Source organism: Hyposmocoma kahamanoa, unplaced genomic scaffold (assembly GCF_003589595.1).
Source record: "Hyposmocoma kahamanoa isolate Upper Pololo Valley unplaced genomic scaffold, ASM358959v1 99750, whole genome shotgun sequence".
NCBI lineage: Eukaryota > Metazoa > Arthropoda > Insecta > Lepidoptera > Cosmopterigidae > Hyposmocoma > Hyposmocoma kahamanoa.
The window spans coordinates 1-20,735 of NW_020656027.1; the positions used below are offsets into that span (position 1 = coordinate 1).

The 20,735-nt window shown below is 34.1% G+C and overlaps 1 protein-coding gene across 1 annotated transcript; it reads right to left on the reverse strand.

The window, feature by feature from the left end:
* Positions 1–2,723: 2,723 nt before the first annotated feature.
* Positions 2,724–17,909, reverse strand: LOC113239273 (alkylglycerol monooxygenase-like; the record flags this gene model as incomplete). Its single annotated transcript, XM_026476194.1, has 4 exons — positions 2,724–2,960; positions 11,182–11,285; positions 14,359–14,510; positions 17,782–17,909. Coding segments are annotated over 4 exons (621 nt in total), but the record flags the coding sequence as incomplete, so codon positions are not given.
* Between the last annotated feature and the right edge of the window lie 2,826 nt (positions 17,910–20,735).

A 20,735-nucleotide genomic window follows, 5' to 3' on the forward strand; every position in this document is an offset into this window, starting at 1 on the left:
GTTAATATCGTAAGTTACGTCTATTCACACCGAGGTGGCTATGTAAAGTATTTTTATTGACAATTTTTTCATCACATGAGTGACTGATATACTGTAACGAGTTAAAATAACATCCTTAAGAAAACAAAGCTTAAATTTCCTATACTGTACTTTAAATATTCAGTCCCTTCCTTGATTTGAAAATCAAGGAAGGGACTGAATATTTTCAAATAATCTGAGTTCTTTTGGAAACTTTTAAGTACCAAAGAGCTCTAGATTCCCTTACAAGGAATTTCAGGATTCGGAGAAAGGGTGCGTAACAAATAATATTAACGTTGTATTTCCAAGTTTTGCCGACATAATAAGTTTGTCTTCTAAGGTGATTTGGACATCGATTTATTTTATCTGTACAATAAATAAAAAAATAAAAAAGGGTTGACTGATGAATTTTGTAAAAAGAAAGTATTTCGATGACTTTACGATCAGACATTATTCTCCATTACAAATAAGGCGTAGGTAAGGGCGTAGATACTGTAGACAAAGGATGTAAAGTAAAAGCATTAATAATTTAGCATCTACTTTGAAAACTAAAAAACGAAATGCGTACCTTTTCTATTGGATCCTAACATCTCAGGAGGGATATAAATCACAACTTCGTTAGGGCAATTCCTTAGGTGATACTGGGTTCCATGTACCGTGTTACAGTTAAAACTTTCTCCAGTAAGTAACTTTCACAGATTTCAAGGAAAATAATAACAGGCCCTAGAGATTTAAGACGTCTCAAATTAAATCAACTTGTTGAACCACTTTATCTTACCGGGTAATAGCACGATAAATGGCACAGAACAATAAACACAGTAGAAGTGCTTAGTTTGCATGCCACAAGTGTCAACAGTTCGCGGAGTTCCGCAAACTTTAGCTCAGTCTCCTATTTTCGTTTTATACGTTATCAATTATCTCGCACAATCTCTCGAAAATCGTAGAAAATGCCTTATTTCGCTACTTTGGAGTCCAAAAATGATAGTTGCTTATATAATAGCTTGTAATATTAACTATGATGGTGTTTCGTATCATCATCCAGTCTTATTTTAGTTAATTTTAATAAATTTTCAATTTTCTGTTTATCGTAATCATGTTTTTACAAGATGCGTAAATATCGCAAACAAGTAGTCGCTTCTTGTTTGGAGAACTCAGTAAACATTTCGAATTTGTCGTCGTTCAGCTATTAACCGCTAGATGGCAGCACATTGATTGAAATTTCAATATAAAAATCAAAGCGTCGTAACTTGCAATAACAATAGGTATTGATGGTATTGAGCTTTCAAGGGTAGCCAACAGGGTGAAGTTTAAATTATATTAACAGTCCAGAATTTGTTATTTCTTTTTAAATTTGAAACTACGATTATCACTTATTATCAAGGTTTCATCGTGCTTTAAATTATATATATAATGTGTGAGTATTGGCGACAGCGGTTCCGATAGTAATCGAGACTTAACGCACTTCCATTATTTTTTCTTCCGTAATTAACCACGGGGTCAACATCGTGCGATAGAAAACAATTTTTGGTATTCTCAGAACTTCACAATCGAAACTGGTCGGCACTTAGCAATAAGTGGACGTAGGCAGGTGTCCCACGTCAACTCGTATGACAATGACAGATATGACAAATTAGTGGCTACAATTCGCACCCTCATTGTAATGAGGACACATCTGTAAAATGCCAATTTTTGCAGGAGAGGCGTTTAAAGTAAGAGAAAAAAGAGAGAAAGAAATTAGTCGTTAACTTCTTTGTGCTAAAAATTAGAGAGTTATACATTTCGTATATACATAATTCATTTCACATTATTATGATAAAAGTACTTTTGATGTACGATTACATGAGAGATAAATACATGTCATTATTTTTACACGGCTGTGAAGAAATAAAAAAGATCTTGCAAATTTTTGTTTTTGCGTTAAAAATCTTTGCCGATTATGTTACGAATACAATCGAGAATAGGATTGTTTATTTACAAAGGTCTTAGTGATATTTACTGTAGACTTTGAGTCTTTTTATCGTTAATAGAAACGACTTAGGTGATAAAATAAGTAACATACTGGAGAGTCGCCATACTTTTCAATGTTAACTAATACGTTATGGTTATACTACATTACTAATACCTATGGTACGGTCCTAAGGATTAGATGGCATTGTCATATAATTATCATTATCATCTTCAACCCATTCATACGTCCCACTTCAGTGAGAGATGCTCAGGGACGGGATTAGGCCATAGTCCGCCACGCTGGTCCCGTGCGGGAGGAGACCTCACGTGTTTTCCGAAGGTTGCGTACCTTCTTCGACGTGCAGGTTTCATGATAATGTTTTCCTTCACCAAAAAGCTCATAGTAAATTTAAAATTAAATTTCAAACAGAAATTCTGAGAAACACAGAGGTGCGAGTTCAGATCCGTACCCACTAATTTTAATTTTATTTATTTTATATGCTACCAATAGCTTATATCGCACACAACAAGCAAAAATTTTCGTCTGATCAAAATTCAAAACAAGTTCCTATTTTATTTTTGGCTTCAAAATCTGCAGTCAGTCGAACAGATTATGATCAGATGAGATGGAAGATATGGAACGTTCCAGAAGATGAAGGAAAATTACCTTAATGGTTCCCTTCTCCCTTTTATTATTATAGCCCAGCGGCTCTTTTCAGTCTCAAAATAAATAAAAAGAAAAATATATTCACACATACACTTTGTTTTTCTTCGAGTACATTACTTCGTAGTACTAAATGTTGGTGTGATAAATTTAGACATATTATCTTACCATGGTGCACTCGATGATGACTAGGCGTGTTCAAAATATATTCTAAAGGTCCAAGGCTCTTAATAGCCTTAGTGTGAATCCAGAACATGTAGAGGTAGCTGAACTGATGGTGCATCACGAACTGCGATGGGGGTATTGCCAGCGCCAGTGGGAGATAAAAGACCTGTGAAAAAATTAATATTTCATTGTAATCATTAACTCTTAACTTGCGGAAGTTATTGGCCGTCCATAAGAAGCGGAAATAGGTCCGAACTAGCGCCTTCGTTTTTCTATGTGTTTGTTGCGATCTTTGTTTTTGGATGACAAATCTATGCACAAAGCATAGCACAAGGCTCGATTTTTGGGCCGACAGAATATTTACTTTACGTGAATGATATGTCGAATGTCATTAAAAGAGGTTCTGTATATCAGTTCGCTGATGATGCTTGTCTTTTAGTAGTCAATAAAGATTTAAATGTAGCCCGGACTGATACGAATGTGAATATATGTGAATATGATTTTAATCAATTATTTATATGGATAGGATTAGTGATAAATGCGTAAAAAACAAAACTTATACACATACGCTCATCACATAATAAAGTACCTTTCAAGCCGACAATCATTTCTCACATTTATCTTTAGAAGCAGTAGATAGTCGTATGTATATAGGGGTTGTGATCGATGACAGATTTAGCTGGGGACCACACAAAAACTATTTATATGCAAAATTGAGATCTGTTCTAGGAAAATTTTCAGTGCTTAAATATAAGGTATCTTACAAAACTCTAAGATTAATGTATATGGCCCTAGCCGATTCTGTGATCTGTATAAGTAGTTATGGTTTAACATATAATACGTCTCTTAAGAAATCTATAACTTACAAATAAGAATCTAAAAAACTATTGTTTTAAATCGCATTAAAAATAAATATAAATATAATAATGTTGGGTTATTTAGCTATTGTCAAGTAATGAGTGTTTTTGATAAAGTCAAACTTTCAATTTTGACTGAATTTAATTATGTACATAAATTATGTGAATACCAGGGACCAAAAAATTTAAGAATCTTAGAAACCAAAACATATTTACTACCTAAAACAAATAATGTATATGGTACTCAAAAATTAGATTATATAATTCCTAAATTATTAAATGAATTGTCTGCGTGCATTCAAGATCTATATGTAGAGGGAAAATGTAAAATGTAAAAATAAACTAAGGTAACATTTGTTAGAACGAATCGCTGTGGACGGATAAACCCTTAGAGCTACAGCTGCATGTATGTAATAAACCATTGTAAAATATATTAGGGGTTAAAGTATGAAATTGCCGTTTTATTGCAATAGGTTCTTTGAATTTTCATAGAATCTTCATGGTTTGAGGTTTTCGAATGAAACTTTTTTCAAATGGTTTCTGTGATTTTATTTTTTTTTTAATTTGAAACATTTGAATATCGACTTTCAATTGTTTTTGTTATTCAATTTAGACAAGAAAGATGGATACTGCGAAAATTCGAGTGATTTTTGAATACGAGTTCCGACGCGGAACTAACGCGGCAGAAACAGCCCGCAATATCAATGCTGCGTTTGGAGAGGGGTCTACTAATGAACGCACCGTGCGATTTTGGTTTAAACGCTTTCGTGATGGAAATTTCGACTTAAAGAACGAGTCACGAGGAAGACCGCCCACACAGGTGAATAACGATGAATTAAGAGAGATAGTGGAAGCCGATCCTAGTCAAACTACCCAGGAATTAGCGGCATGGTTTAACGTTACCTTACCCACAATATTGACTCACTTGCGTCAAATCAATAAAATAAAAAAATACGAAAAATGGGTGCCTCATGATTTGACTGATCTGCAGAAAGAAACGCGTGTTGAAACTTGTGTTGCCTTGTTGAACCGGTACAGAAATGAAGGAATATTGGATCGAATTGTAACATGTGATGAAAAGTGGATTCTTTATGATAACCGGAAAAGAAAAATGCAATGGCTGACCCCAGGTCAAATGCCACAACAGTGTCCTAAAGCAAAACTTACCAATAAAAAGGTAATGGTAACTGTTTGGTGGTCTCAGCATGGTGTTATTCACTATAGTTTTCTCCGATCTGGTCAAGCAATAACGGCAGATGTCTATTGTGCCGAACTCCGAACCATGTTGACAAAACTAGCAGTAAAACAGCCCCGACTCATGAATCCATCTTCACCATTATTGCTCCACGACAACGCGAGACCTCACACAGCACGAGAAACCATTTTGACCCTTCAGGAACTGCAGTTAGAAACCATTCGTCATCCTCCGTATTCACCAGACCTTGCTCCAACGGACTACCATTTTTTTCGTGATTTGGACAATTATCTACGTGACAAGAAGTTTTCTTCCCAGGAGGCAGTACAAAATGCTTTCACACAGTTTGTGCAGTCTAGATCGTCGGAGTTCTATCGCAAAGGCATTAATAACCTTCCCATTAGATGGCAGCAATGTATAGATAATAATGGCAACTATTTTGATTAAATAAATTTGTTAAAAATTTAAAAAATAAACAATTTAGATTTTCAGTACAAATCGGCAATTTCATACTTTAACCCCTATTATTAAATAAAAAAAATAGTTTTTCTTCACTCAGCCAGGTAACTTTACAGCTACCAGTGGGTGACAAGAGAAGTCGCTTTAATAATTGTAATATTAAGATTATTGAATACCATGATGTATTACTACCATTATACATTACATTTATATTTGAAATATGGTTTTCTTGACTATTCAATGTACTATCTTTAAGCCCGAGTAATGTAATCGTATAATTGTACACAAATTTTCTGAATGTAATTAAATCCCGAAATAGCGCCTAAATGTTGGCCACTTCTAGTTTTGTTTCATAATGCAATTATAATGGGCACCTACGAGTCTTTCGAGATAAAGTACTAGTGTAGCTATCTTCGTAGCAGTAGAGCTCCTTGTGGAAGAGTTCGTCCAGGGAAGTACTGCCACTTTTTTATTAAAAATAAGTGCGCATTTGACTTTGACTCTAGCCTTGAAAAGCCCCAACTTATGTCTCAGGTGACGGGCGCAGTGACAGTATTCCTCAAATCTTTGCAATTTATGGCTCTGAGTACAGCAACAGATATAGGCAGGGTAGGGGTAGGGTACCGTGTATCACCAGACGCACAACTTGTTCGTCCCGTCACCTAGTAACATAAAAAAAGTGATATCTTAATGCAACAAAATGAAATAAACATGATTAACGAAGATTTTAAAACTTTTGGTATGGAAATTAGCCTTTGTTAATTTGAATTTTTTCCTAGTTTTGTACTCAATTCTCCAACAAAAAGTGACCTTTAACTGACAATTATTATTGTCCTGCAATAGTTACAAAAGAAAAATGAAAATTTGAATCAAGGAACCTTAACGAGATGACTTCTGTAATTATTCGTGGCATGTTTTGAATAAGGTTTTTTTATGATTTCTCGAGGAATACATTCAAATTTGGCAATAATAACAGTTTCATGGTCTCGGATATTCTGTAGGGTTGGATATACTGCTCTAACACACAGGGAATTGAGGTCGGGATTTCGTGTGGTCAGTCTAAACGGCGAATCACAGCGTCAGTCAGGTAAGCGTCTACTTTATCCGCTCGGTGTGCGCAAGCATTATCGTTCATGAAGACAGGAGCGGTACATGAGATGGCTAAAGCTATGGTTTATTGCTTGTTGCGCATAATCATCATCAATCCAATTATACGTCCTACTGTTGGGCAATGCGGGTTGAGGACTTCACACGTTTTCACACTTTTGTAGCAGTAGAGCTCCTTGTGAAAGAGTTTGTCCAGGGAAGTACTGCACTGCCACCTTACCTATTTCTGCCGCCAAGTAATATAAGCATTACTGTGTTCCAGTTTTGAAGAGTAAGGGTGCTAGTGAAATTTCAGGCACATGGGATTTATCAACTTATGTCTCGTGACGGGCGAAGTGGAAGTGCCTCTCAGGTTTTTGAGTGGTACTGCACTGTTATGGACAGGCATGTATCTTACCATCAAGCACACTTGTTCCTCCTGTCACTTAATATTATAAAAAAAAGTTTTCCGATGTTTGTGGATCTTCTTCCACGTTCAGGTTTCATCACTATGTTTTCTTTCAACGAAAATCTCATGATAAATTTCAATTACATTTTGCACATAAGTTCCGAGAATTTCAGAGGTACGAGCCCGTATTGAGAGGCGGTAGGTCAAACCATTAGGCCACAGATTCACAACAGTGGCGCTTCAAGTGTTGCGTGTTTATTGTGTCTTGTGTTAAATGTATCCAACACAAGACACACGTTTGCGCGCAATGTATGCACAAATTTTGAACTCCGCGCTGAACGCGCCACCCTGTTCCGAATTTGCGACCTTAGGCTACCACGGCGTTGCAGCACATAAAGGTTTAGAACTTCCAAATCCATGTAAATATTATGCATACAAAACTTCTTTTCTATAAAATTTGAAAAGTTTGAAAGAAAAGATTTAGGCACCCATTTATTTTACAGAAGTGTTTATTAGTTCTAAAATTCTAGTCGACTTCAAATTAAATAAATGTTTTTAGTATAAAATTCATATTATTTTTATTTTTTCAAATAATAATATCTTAAGATTTCAAATTTTGAAATTATGTTTTTTATTTGTATTTATTTTAATAAATATACGTAACTTTATTGGCTATTTTTTATTTAGTGCACACATTAAATTTAAAATCGCCACATCTGCTCACTTTACAGATGACTTAAAAATGGTCAACGCCATCTAGGGGCATCTTTCAAACTAACAATCCGCTACAAATATAATTTTCTATTTTTAAATTTCTCTTACTAAATACCATCAATTTCATATTTTGGTGCTATTATTAAATCTATTTTCAAGTTTGCAATGAGCATTTATTACAAAAAAATAAGATTTTTTTCTTTTTATAGTACCATGTGACGGAACACGCCTGTCCATAGCACTTGCAGTGCCACTCAGACTTTTAAAATGCAAAGATAACCAGGGAGACTCCTACTTTTCCTGTCACTCTGAGACAAAAGTTAATAAGTCTCATGTGCCGGCAATTTCACCAGTATCCTTATCCTTCATAATCTCAGTACAGAGTACTAAAAGAACCGACCTCAAAATTACGTGGAATTACATATAATTACCAAGTTTTATTGGAATCGGTTACCGGAATTCAGGATTCATCCCCTAGTTCGCTACTATACGGTACTTGACATAGGAGAAAATAAAAAACGGTTCTCACTACTCAAAGTATATTGAGAGACAAAAACGCCTTGAATTGGAGAATAGCAAAATCAACCATTAAAATAATTGCTCCTTATAATACAATTTAGGCGCTATTTATAAAAATGAATCTTCATGCGTGAACAGCCACCCTTAGAGGTGGATGATTTTCTTCAAATTTAAATGGGACCACTATCGAGGTACCCTCTTTCCAACAAAAAAATAATCATGAAAATCGGTTCATTTATCGGTTCAGTTATCGCGTAACATACATACAATAGAAAAACATACAGTCGAATTGAGAACTTTCTCCTTTTTTTGAAGTCGGTTAAAAATAGGAAAGCAGTAATACAAAATAAAGAAATCTCTCACAAGGAGCGTACTGACTACTAAATTTGTTATCTATGCAGTTAAAATATGATGAAATCTTAATTCACCATTAACATTTAGGAATTTTAAGACTATAACGTAAACTAATTATAATAAAGGACAAACACGTATAAAATGTTCTTTTTAATAGGGTACTTTATATTCCTAAGTAGATTTTCATATAATATTTTGAAATATTCTGTCTACCTTTACACGCTTAAAAAAGTACGTGACGTAAATAATTACATACCGACGTAAATAATTGAAGAGTGTATGGAAAGGTTAAAAGACTGCTTATTCGTTGGTCTATGAGTTTTTCAGCGATTGAATGCTTCAATAAATCTATTTCCTAGTGTATCCACTGCCATCTAACTCCCAAAACTAACAGCGCAATGTAACTAAAAGTTAAGCGGGTAACTTCAAAGACTAACATAGCAACTAACGGGATAACTAGCAGCGTAACATCGTAACTAACCAGATGACTAGTAATAGGGTGATGTTTATACTATTTTAAATCGTAAATAAATATTGAAAATGAAACTAAGTATTTTTTCGGAACTAAATCGCGTATATTTGTTTTTTCTAAGAACCAAAAAAAAACAAACATACGCAATTGTAGCCCGAAAAAAATATTTAATTTCCAATGTGTAGCAGTACCAAAAACGTAAGAATAGATACGTAACGTATATTACTTTGATTTCGACTTTATTTGAATTTCTAAGTAGACTGCCTTTTGAATTACTAACATTATTATTAATACAAATATCGAACACCTAGAAAAGTTCTACGTTTCCTAGCAAACAGCGCCAGATGCCAACTAAGCAACGGAACGAACCAGCCACCAGTCACGAACTTCTCTATATGCTTGTTGTCGGATCATTATTTTTGGTTTTTAACGAAGTTTTAGACGTAGCCCCCATCTGTGATAATTCTATGAAAGTATTTCGTCACCCAGTTAGATACATTTACAGCTGCCAGCCCTGGCTAGAGATGTCGCTTTTAATTGTAAATAAGTTTTTATTGAATGTCAAGATGTTTCACCACCAAGATATATAATTATTTTTTGTGAAATTACTCCACTAGTTTGTTATAATTATTAATACAAAGATCGAACTTTCCTATATCTATGGATCGAACCGACGTCTCCTACCAAACCGTGCCAGACGCTATGCCAACTAAGCCACATAATAACATAGCGTATAATAAATATATTCATATTAGTATATTTATTGTATGATTTTTTTTAAACGCACACACTCATAGCCCCGCACTAGGAATACCCTGTATCCCGGGTGCCATGGACATACATATAAACAACCACAAATTACAGCCAAACGCACGAGAGAAATAAATGTAGGTCATTCAAATATTTCTACCGGTCCGGGAATCGAACTCGGTACCTGCGCGTGGCAAACCAGCATGGTAACCGTTCGGCGACTGAGGCGGGCAGTTATATCACATATTTAAAGCCGGTGGGTGATAAAGGTAAGACTTTGATAATTTTTCATAACACAAGCAAGAGTATCATATGCAGACATGTATATCTGTACCTATAAGTACACATACTTAGATGTACAAATATTTATGTGGGCTTCCCTCTTCTCCTCCCCTATCATTTATTACCTTAATGGATTCATGTGCACGCTGCGTGGACAACATTTGCTTAATTCCAAAGATTTATTTCAGTAACGTTGGTAATTTGCGACGAAAATAAATATAAAGAGAGAAGAATAAATATAAAGCACGCATAATGACGGACTACTTACTTTACATTATACGAAATTATAATGTACGTTAGAAATAGTCTTTCTTCATTTACTGTAAATGTTTCTGGCATCCCGTTCCGCCGGTCATTTGAGAACAGTCCCCCGACTCTGTAAGTGCCATGGCACTTGCAGAGAAAAACCCGCATGTCATCGGACCTACATATTATGAGTGTCTATATACCCGCTACTGTCAGACTTGAACATCTGACGAACCATTTAGGCGCCGCCGGCTGAAAGACTTTTTCTTGGAAAATCCTTTATACCTGCTTTATACTCTGTAAATGAATTCATGGACCTAAAAATGTAACGCTATTGAGTATTTTGTACTTCATTTCAATTTTTATTGCACTGACATATTTTTGTATATTTATTATCAACTTAATACTATCCTTAATGGAGAATGATATTTCATATGTAATTTAATGACAACAATATTATTACTAATGAATTTTCTAATTTAATATTGTGTTTTTTTCATCTTATAATTTTAATTTGTGTTTGACAATCTCAATATAATTTCTTATACTTTGAGATATTTTGACAATTAATCTTATCATATTTGAGAAATAAATGAATCTGAATCTGAACCATGCCCAGCTTAAGGATAGAATACAGAATATAGTATCAAGTGATTTAGACCACACACTGGTAGGCAGTGACTGCCTCAAACTAAATGGTATACTTGCCACTTAGTGCACTATTTTGATCCAAACAAGCTTGAAGACTATACAAATCTACTAAAGCCCGGCTCTCACTAATGTGAACGGCACGGCTGGGAATTTTTAGGTGGCGAATAGTAATATACTTTAATGTTATGACATAGTAGTTTAAATTTCAGTTTTAGTGGTCGTAGCTATAAAAACAAAGTGTCGGGCCTAAGAATTTTATGTCATTTTCTTCTCTAAGAAGCCATATGAATTTCTTTCCATATAGCTTGTTAGGTTTCGTGAGAGTTTGGTACCATTTTTCAACTTCCACGTAGTTTATTAGTACAGTAAAAAATCTAAGATGTGGGTACTTACAAATCCACACCATCCTTGCAAAACTGATTGTCTGATCCCAACACCCATGTTGAAGTCTTCAGACGTATGATGTACTTGATGTTGCGCCCATAATATGTGCACCTCTGTGGAATAAAAATACAAAACAATGACAAAATAAGTAGATATTAATTAAGTTGAAATAATAGTTTCGGCATTAAAATTATAATTCAAAAGCCTTGTAAAAAGAAAACAAAATTGGCGGGTCGCAATTGAAGAAAAAAAGCGACAGCGAAACAAAACACGACTGCGTTCCCTTTCTGATTTAAATGGTTCCGAAAGTCAGAATTGAATAAAAACTTCTTGAGCGTTTGCTAATTGGACCTCTTTTGTTTAGCTGTCCAAAACAGTTGTAATTGAAATAATTTGTAGCATTCAAAAACTCTTTACAAAACTACGTGTTTTACGGTTTAGGTTTAGTTATTAGAAGACATTGTTAAGCGACCCAGATTATTATTCCAACATTCAAGTTTGAATTTCAAACCATTAAACGCGGTTTCCACCCTCAAACAGATTAAATTTTGGGTAACTATGTCTTAACGTCTACTTGAATTATTTACGGTCGTGTTCTTGCGCCCCTTAACCTGTCGTAAGTTAAACTTATCAGGTTAGTCTATGTGATGTAATCCAAGCTGTTTGTGAAGTATATCAATATAAAATTAACCACTATAGTTTTGACAAGCATCAACAATTATATGCTTTTTAATATAGTCTTCACAAATGGATATAAACTCCATTGTGAAAACATTATTGTCATTGAAAAATAGGCATGCATAAATCAGGATTTAGGAAACGGTAACCGCCGTTCGTGACGTCACGCCACTAATGGCGCTATCCAAGCTACATGCTAACGAATGTTTTACAAAAAAGGGATCGGAGCATCCCGCACCACCCCGGTTTGAACGTAAATTTATTAATATCGCTCTCTGATGTTAGTTAAGATTTGAATAACGAATTCCAGACAAATTTTCAGCATGTTTATGAGAACTGACTGAAGCCATAAACAACATTGAATCATGGTAAGAACGAGATTAGTTTGCTAAACAAAATATGCTCAAAAATCCAGTTTAAAATGGATTACACCTATAAAATCTAGAGTAATTGTCTTTATATATAAAATAATTCAAATATAAAACATGTTTCGTAAATAACATTACATTTATTTGATGAAATTATACATCCGTGTCACGAATATACTTCTGTCAACTTGTTTCAAGCTCGTTTACTCCTTTGCCGTAGGATAATGGAGAAGGGAAATCCACTTAGAACTCATTTTCGACTACTTCATGGGAACTAATTTGTTTTCTTTGTAGATAATTATCTTAATTGTGGAAAAATTTGTAGTCGGTAGGCGCCAAGTTGCTAAGGCTTCAATCTCCAACTCCGGTAAAGTGAAGACGGTTTGTTCGAAAGTGTGCATTCTGGGGTTTACATGTAGAAATAGCAGTAATCAGACGTCATGATCAGATAGCTACTACTATATCTATAAACTGGCAGAATACTCTACGACTGGAGCAGCAAACAGTTATCAACAATTTTTTCTGGGTAAGTTTTATATGGGCACTGTTTGTGTTTGTCGTTAGCCTTCATCACTGATCGTTTGTAATTATTATAAATAATACATATTTTATCATAAGTAATGATACAATAAAATACTTTTTAACCTTAGTTAACATTCATTAAAAAATGCCACAACGTAACATAAAAAATTACATATCTTTTATTGGTGGTGAAATGACATACTATCAATGTTTTTAGTAGCAGTACAGCTCCTTGTGAAAGTTCCTCCAGGGAAGTACTGACACCTTACCGCTATTTCTGCCGCCAAGCAGTAATGTCAGCATTACTATGTTCCGGTTTTGAAGGGTAAGTCAGGGTGCTGGTGAAATTACAGGCACATGGGACTTATCAACTTATGTCTCAGGGTGATGGGCTCTCAGTGGCACTGCAACTGATATAGACAGGCGTATAGCTTACCATCAGGCGCACGACTTGTTCGTCCTGTCACTTGATATTATAAAAAAAATATGAAATGCCTTCAGATCATCTTTTAAGAAATTTTTACTATTTGCTCTGTTGTCGAACGGAAATGGCTGCCGTGCTGTGTTTACGTGTAATCAGATCAGAGCCACTTTACTAATGGAATTAACATCCCACTAAACATCCATCTCACAAACGTGAGAACACATAATACATGCCCCATCAGTTCCGATTTTGTATGTGGGTTATTAACCACATGCCTCCTAACCTATGCGTACATTTTTATTACTTTTGATTTGGACTTAGTTGAGTTTATTTTATCTTTTTTTACTTGGGCAAAGCGACATCATCTCTGTCATTTTTCCGGCTTGACTGAAAACCAACGTAACGAGACATATTCCATCTCGTTACAAAAAGCTGACAAAAAGGAGACCATTATGGTAACATTTTAAATATAATTGTTTTTACATTGTGTTTTAACTTAATTTATTTTATTTTTGTTATGTTTTGTCTGTAAATCACCGTTTTAATAATATATAATATATAATAAATAATTTTTCTTTACTTCTTTATGGTAGTTCGATTTTTAAATTCTAACTTTAGGGTGAAATCGACCGGTATTGTGGACACAGTTACATCAAACCATTCTGCAAATTTCACTGTAGTTGGAATAGACAGCCGTTATTTAGAAATAGCTCGCAAGTCGTTAAAATTCCCACTGCGGAATCGGGCAGACCAAAAAAAATCATAGAGCATTACATTACATATCTGTTTGGGGTCGATTGCGCTGCTTTTGTTTTATGATTTTAAAACAATTGCAATATTGGCCAAAACAAATGAAAACGCCAAAATATATAAACATTGCCTTTTAGAAACAAAATAATACTTATACTCTACTATTGTAAATTGTCCCCTAACGTATTTTTACGGAAATCGGAAGAGAAAAAAATCAGATAAATTCATTCGAATTTTAAAAATAAATTTTTGCCTAGGTAATGTAGCAAAAATGTAAAATTTTGTGGAATTTCGTAGCAGAAATAGGTAAGGTGGCAGTACTTCTCTGGACGAACCCTTTCACAAGGAGCCTAGTGCTTCTATTACATTCTGTATATATATTTAGAGGTAATTTAGAGCACGCTATATTTTATTATGCTGTAAAGTTTGAATACAATAACTCACCGTGACACATTCTGTGCATCCAATAGTAACAGAAGTCTACGCCAATGGCCGTAACGTACCACGTTAATACACTATCCCAGGGTAACTCGATTAATCTGTGGTGTTGGTAAATCCAAGTGTAAAGATAGTATTCAGCTCCTCTCCAGAGTAACCTGTGAAGTACACAGGAATTTAATATAATTCAGGCAGTGTAAAGGCTGATTTTTTTTACACATTTTTGGAAAAAAACATTTAATTAATACAATTATAGTTAAACTTAAATAAGCGTGATCAAATGCCATTTACGAATTTCCACCTTTGGTAAACAACATAAAGTGCTTAACGAAGTCAAAGTTAAAAAAAAATATATACAACTACAAAAAACTACTGAGTAATAAAACAAATAATAACAACTAAAATTAAAAAACAAATATACTAAGTTAGGGTATCATTGCCAGCTTATAGGATGGAAAAAAATAGACTAAGATCGCCAGTTACGAGATGTTTAAAAGTGACGTTTGGTAATTTCTCGCCTGACTGTGTCTGTTATATTTATTATAAATAAATAAATAAAATAAAAATAAAAATCTTTTATTTTCAGCCACCATAGGTCCATAGTTTGTTAGTAAGCAACCTTATACTATATTAGTAACAAATGAGTGTATGGTGAATTTATGGTGTATTGTATATGAAGTGTACATAAACATTTTTAAAATTACACAGAACAAATCAAAGTCACAGTGACTTTGAGATGTATTATTAAAAAGTTTTTTTATAATATCAAGTGACGAGGCGAACAAGTCGTGCGCCTGATGGTAAGCTACACGCCTGTCCATGACAGTTGCAGTGCCACTCAGAGCTTGTAATCGCAGAGGTCCGAGGGGCAATGCCACTGTGCCCTCACCACAAGTTGGCAAGTCTCATGTGCCTGTAATTTCATCAGTACCCATACTCTTCATTACCGCTTGGCAGCAGAAGTAGGGAATGGGGCAATACTTCCCTAGACGAACTCATTCACAAAGAGCTCTACTGCTACTAAAGAGTAAGCAGTAGTCGCAATGTATGTTATATCATCATAATATAATATTATGTGTGTTACATGAAAAAAGAACTACACATTTAATATGAAAAAAATAGAAAGATCCGCTTATAATTTGTGACCTGTAAAAAGTCCCAAAACGTTGGCTTTTTCAAAAACAAATGACTAAATGAATAACTATTCGTAACAGTTTTATGTGGTATTATACTTATAGGAAATTTCCTATATCTATGATTATACTGAAGTGTTAGCAAAATAAAAATAACGAATAAGATAGGTACGTTAGGTGGAAGAAAAGAAACAAAGGAAGCACCTTCGTGACAAATAACAGATTGAAAAACATCTATTGTGGATAAAATATTAGTTTTACAAGTAAAATACGATATGGTTTTTGGTGATTTACTGTCACATGAAGGCGACACATAGAAGTAGGTAATTCGATGAGGTCTACATTACGTCACGTACATAAATATGTTGGCCTTCGAAAATAAATAAACGCCTTCGGCGCATATCCTATAATGTCCAATCAACAGTAGCCCAGAGACCCAGGCTCTGTGACGAAAGTAAACCCTTGTCAATTGATTGACGAGGGTGCTTCTCAGAACTTTCACCAGTGGTTACTATGAACACTATTATTAAATTTGAGACAGGAAATGCTTCTATTTTAATATATAATTTAAATTGTTGAAATACGTGCCATAACAAGCATATTATGAGTCTTCCTACATTTAGTTCCGTCGCTCACCGTTGGATGGCGTTAGTAATATTTTGAAACACCCAAGCAGTTTGCTAATTATTACATTAGTATAGATGAAATCATGTATTTAGTATGTGTCAACGACATATAGTTTTTGGTTTTTTTGTTAGTTTTTACTTTTGTTAATTCACAATTGTTTTAATGTTCCAATTTGCTTTCAATATATTTTTATCTAAAATTTAATTTTATTTATTTATTTACAGTATGTGCTTTCTATTACTAGTAGAGCTTATATTGCAATAAACGACACTCAAGCCCTGAAGGCGCTTCGCTACTAAATACGGTGCTTATAAGCTTATGAGACATTAAATTTGATAAAACACTCTTAACACAATGTATTAAGAGTGTCTTTTGCATTGCAAGCATCGGATTAAGACATACTTAAGTTTAGTGCATGTGAAGTGTTGGTTTCCCTGCCTAGCTAATATAAATTTTTTTAGCCACCTGATCTATTTCTAAGTCAAGCAGTATTGTATACATTACTGCGTTCCGGGTAAGCCTTGGTTCACACGCCATTGTCTTGTAATATTTTTTAACGTATTCGATTATAAACGGATAGACAGCGAGGTGTTCACATGATATATATTTTTAAGCGTTTATTAAAAGACGCATAGCCTCAGTATTCACACAGCAATCGCCCTGAGAACACGCCTGTGATTTAAAGCACTCGATGGTACGGTAACTGTTATTGACAGGCGTGTCACTTATCGCCAGGCGGCCATACAATGTATATTCCTTTTATATTAGTATAAACGTCAAACGTGACTTTTTATGGTAAAAAATGTGATTATTGATGTCAGTTGTGCCTTATGAGCTTACTGTCTATCCAATTGAGATAGATTTCTACAAAAATAAGGTAGATTGACTTTTTTCCTGATCTCAAATATATATATATATATATATATATTATATATATTATAGTATATATATATATATATATATATATAATATATATATATATATTATATACATGTAAATTATGTAGAAACATAAGCATATAACTCAATTTCGATAAAAGCTATTTGTTATGCAAGGCTGCAAAGTCGTGAGTGGTTCAAAAATAGATTCCTGAGCGTAGCGAGCGTTTCAAGGTACGAGATGCAGAACAACTTTGCTGCCGAGCGAAACACATAACTTTTCATCTCCGAAGAAAGTGGTAAATGAAAAAAAAGAGTTATACTATAACAAATATCTTTAGTTCTTCGACGAATTAGAATAATTTAATAAACAATATTAGTTACCGTTGTCAATTTAATGCTAACAATAATAGGAATAACATATATCAACGGATTCATTAAATAATGTATGAGAAATCGCGTACTTGAACGTGTCATTATCTTTTTTTTCATCGAAAGAAAAGTTAGGTGCGTCATAGTCCATCATCAACCTTTTCCACTCTAGCGTGGAAAAAGCACATATTTCTAATATAAGAAAGTCTTTCCTAACGTTAACCGTTACGCGTGCAAAATATTAGTGGCACAACTGTTTGCACTTTGACTGCTGAATGTACCTGGTTCGCCTCTCGGTAGGTACAGCGAATTACCTATTTTAAGATAAGGGTTAGTATGATCCGCTAATACATTATTACTTTTGTTACATTGCTATTATTTCAAATAAAGTGATTAAAGAATAGAAAAAAAAATCATACCTGCCACATTCCTGGAAGATTCCAAGTGATATGCTAGTGATGCCATCATTCAGTCTAATTCCTTTTTTACCTTCTAGTCTTAAGACTATGTGTTCTAGGATCATAAATATAAAGAAGTAAGGCCATGACTGAAACAAAAGAAAGAAAATGTTAAGATAAAAAATATATCTTTAATTATTCTTACTTATTTTAAATTTGTTGTTATCATATAGTATTTACGTCTTAATTATATTAAAGAATTTAATATAAGAAGCTTATTGCTTTAAACGAACACGTTTGTTAAAGAAAAGTTGAAAATAATTCTTTGAAATGAATTTATGAGAACTATTTTTCTTTTATCATCATTCATAACGTTAGATAGAGGTGAAAACATCGTTACTAGTTCCATCGTTTCGGTGTCAAAGCTAGTTTTTAACGGTCTTCAAAAAAAAAGAAGGAGGTTCTTAATCCAACTGTATTTTTTTTGTACATATGTTACGTGATTATTCCGGTATTTGTGAACCGATTTTGACGATTCTTTTTTTGTTGGAAAGAGGGACTCCAGTATTGGTCCTGTTTAAATTTTAAGAAAATTTTCTATTTATAGGGTGTCAAACTAGGCGATGAAATCGGTTTCGCGTAGTTTCCGGTAACCGATTTCAATAAAACTTGGCATACATGTAATTCCACGAACTTTTAACGTCTGTTTTTTTTACAAAAAAGTTGTAATTTATTATTTAATAAAATAGATACTATCACTTGTCAACTTAAAAACAGTCTTGTTTGCAAGCTGAAATTTGAAATTGTAGCTAGCCTGATCACTTGTTCTGTTGACCCTTTTTTTTGGAAAAATCTTTTCTTAATATTAAAATCGAACAAGCAAGCTGCGGGTTGCTCCTAATGTCTGCCGTTACCTGCACACAAATATTACCCTTAGGTGGTAAGGCGTCAACGTTGCAATGAAATGAATACACGCATTTGAAGTCAAGTTCCGTAATTTCGGTATCCATCGGTTTTTATGTACATATAATGTTACAGGCGACGACTGTACGTATTAGCTAATAATTACATCGCAATCTTCGACAAAATGTAGGAGGACACAATACCTTGTTGTCAAGGTAGTAAGCAGCATTTCTAAATATTAATAGAGTGGAGAGACCATGTACCTCTATCTGCTACTCTCCTGACAAACTTCCATTTGAAAAGACATGCCCATTTATTCGTGGTATTTTTAACCCGGCCTTTTTAACGACGCCCAATCAGACCGAGATATCTCTACGCTCTATAAATTTATGCCGTCAATTTACCAACATTGTTTCTTTCTACATGTGATGTTAGTCTTGGGCCAAATTTGAGCAAAACACAGAAGTATCCTCTCTATACTGGTCACTACGTAATCTTTCATTAATAGAGTTATATTAAACTCAAGTTAATATTATTTATACATTTACCATGTCGCTGGCCGTACATTTGTGTTCAAAGTATCAAATTCGATTTTGTGTAATATTAAATTACATATATTTCAAAGTCAATTGATCCAATCAAGTCATGCATTAAAGCCTCAACCTAAATACTTGTAATTTTAGTAAACCAATGTAACTTAATACCCGTTATGTCTGTATTTTTCAGACACAGCAACACAATTACTCATCCATTCATTCAATTACGTTCCATAAGGTGAAATAGATATTTTGACGTAAAATGGGTTTTGCGATGTAAGAAATATGTATTTTTTTTTAAATAAGCGCGTATTTGACCTCCATCTCATTTGATGGAAAGTGACTATGAGGTCGACGATGAAGCATGCACACCTAAGTAATGTATTCAACTTGTTTTTTAATTTGATTGATAATGTAAACGGAAGATACCGGTAGTGAACTTCGCTCGATAAAAAAAAAAAAAAAAATTCCGGAAAATTTTAATTTTTTTACTACTTTCATTTACGGAAAAATCATTTTCATTCGATTGTAAAGTTCTTTAAATTTCAATTACAAAATCCTGTTCCCCTTCATTCCTTTTCTCCGATTTCAAGGTTCTAATTTGACTGTATTTTTTTGTATGTTACGCGATAACTCCGACAGTTTTGAACCGATGATTTTATTATCGGAAAGGAGATATCTCAGTAGTGGTCCAATTCAAATTTAAAGAAAATATTCCACCTCTCAGGGTGGCAAATTAGATAATGAAACCGATTCATTGGATTTCACCCACTTTCTGCTAACCGAGTCCAATAAAATTTGGCAAATAGGTGTAATTTCAAACCTTTCAAGGTCGGTTCTTTTTAAATTTATAAAAGTTATAATTACATACAACCCTGTACTAACACGTTAGTTATTCAAAATTATTACCAACAATCTCAATAAGTGTTCAATTACGTATATAGAAGTCCATAGATTATTATGTAATCATCAGGTGCTCTGTGCTGTTTTGTCCTTACTCAATTGGTAATTCGATCCTGAGATGTGTCAACAATATTATGATCTCGAATTTAAGTCGAAGTACACTCGATCATATTTCATCCGACCACTGACCTCGCTATGAATTAGGCTTCCTGCAAACGTGTCGATCGATTTTTCATATTCCAATTTGAATAATATGATGATTGATTACAAAGATAGTAATGCATACTATATTTTACTACTTTATGTGCTTAGACACACGAGCCACATTTCACTATACAACAATATAAGAGAGTAATTTTGCAATGGCGATGAGGTCGGAATGTAGGTCGTGTGAGCTAGACGAGATTGAAGGGTGTAACCAGGCGATAGTATTTTTTTTAAGTAAATGGGAAGACTTGCTTTTAACTACTGCCTAGCCCTGGATCAAAGATAAGGTCTGCGATGGAACGAGGTCGCCCAACTGTATGCCTTCTCGATAAAGCTATTATCCACATTTAGCTCTCAAATTCGAGTGTTAGACCGGTATTTTAAAATTTTATCACAATAGCTAACATCACGAGCACCGTGACGTTA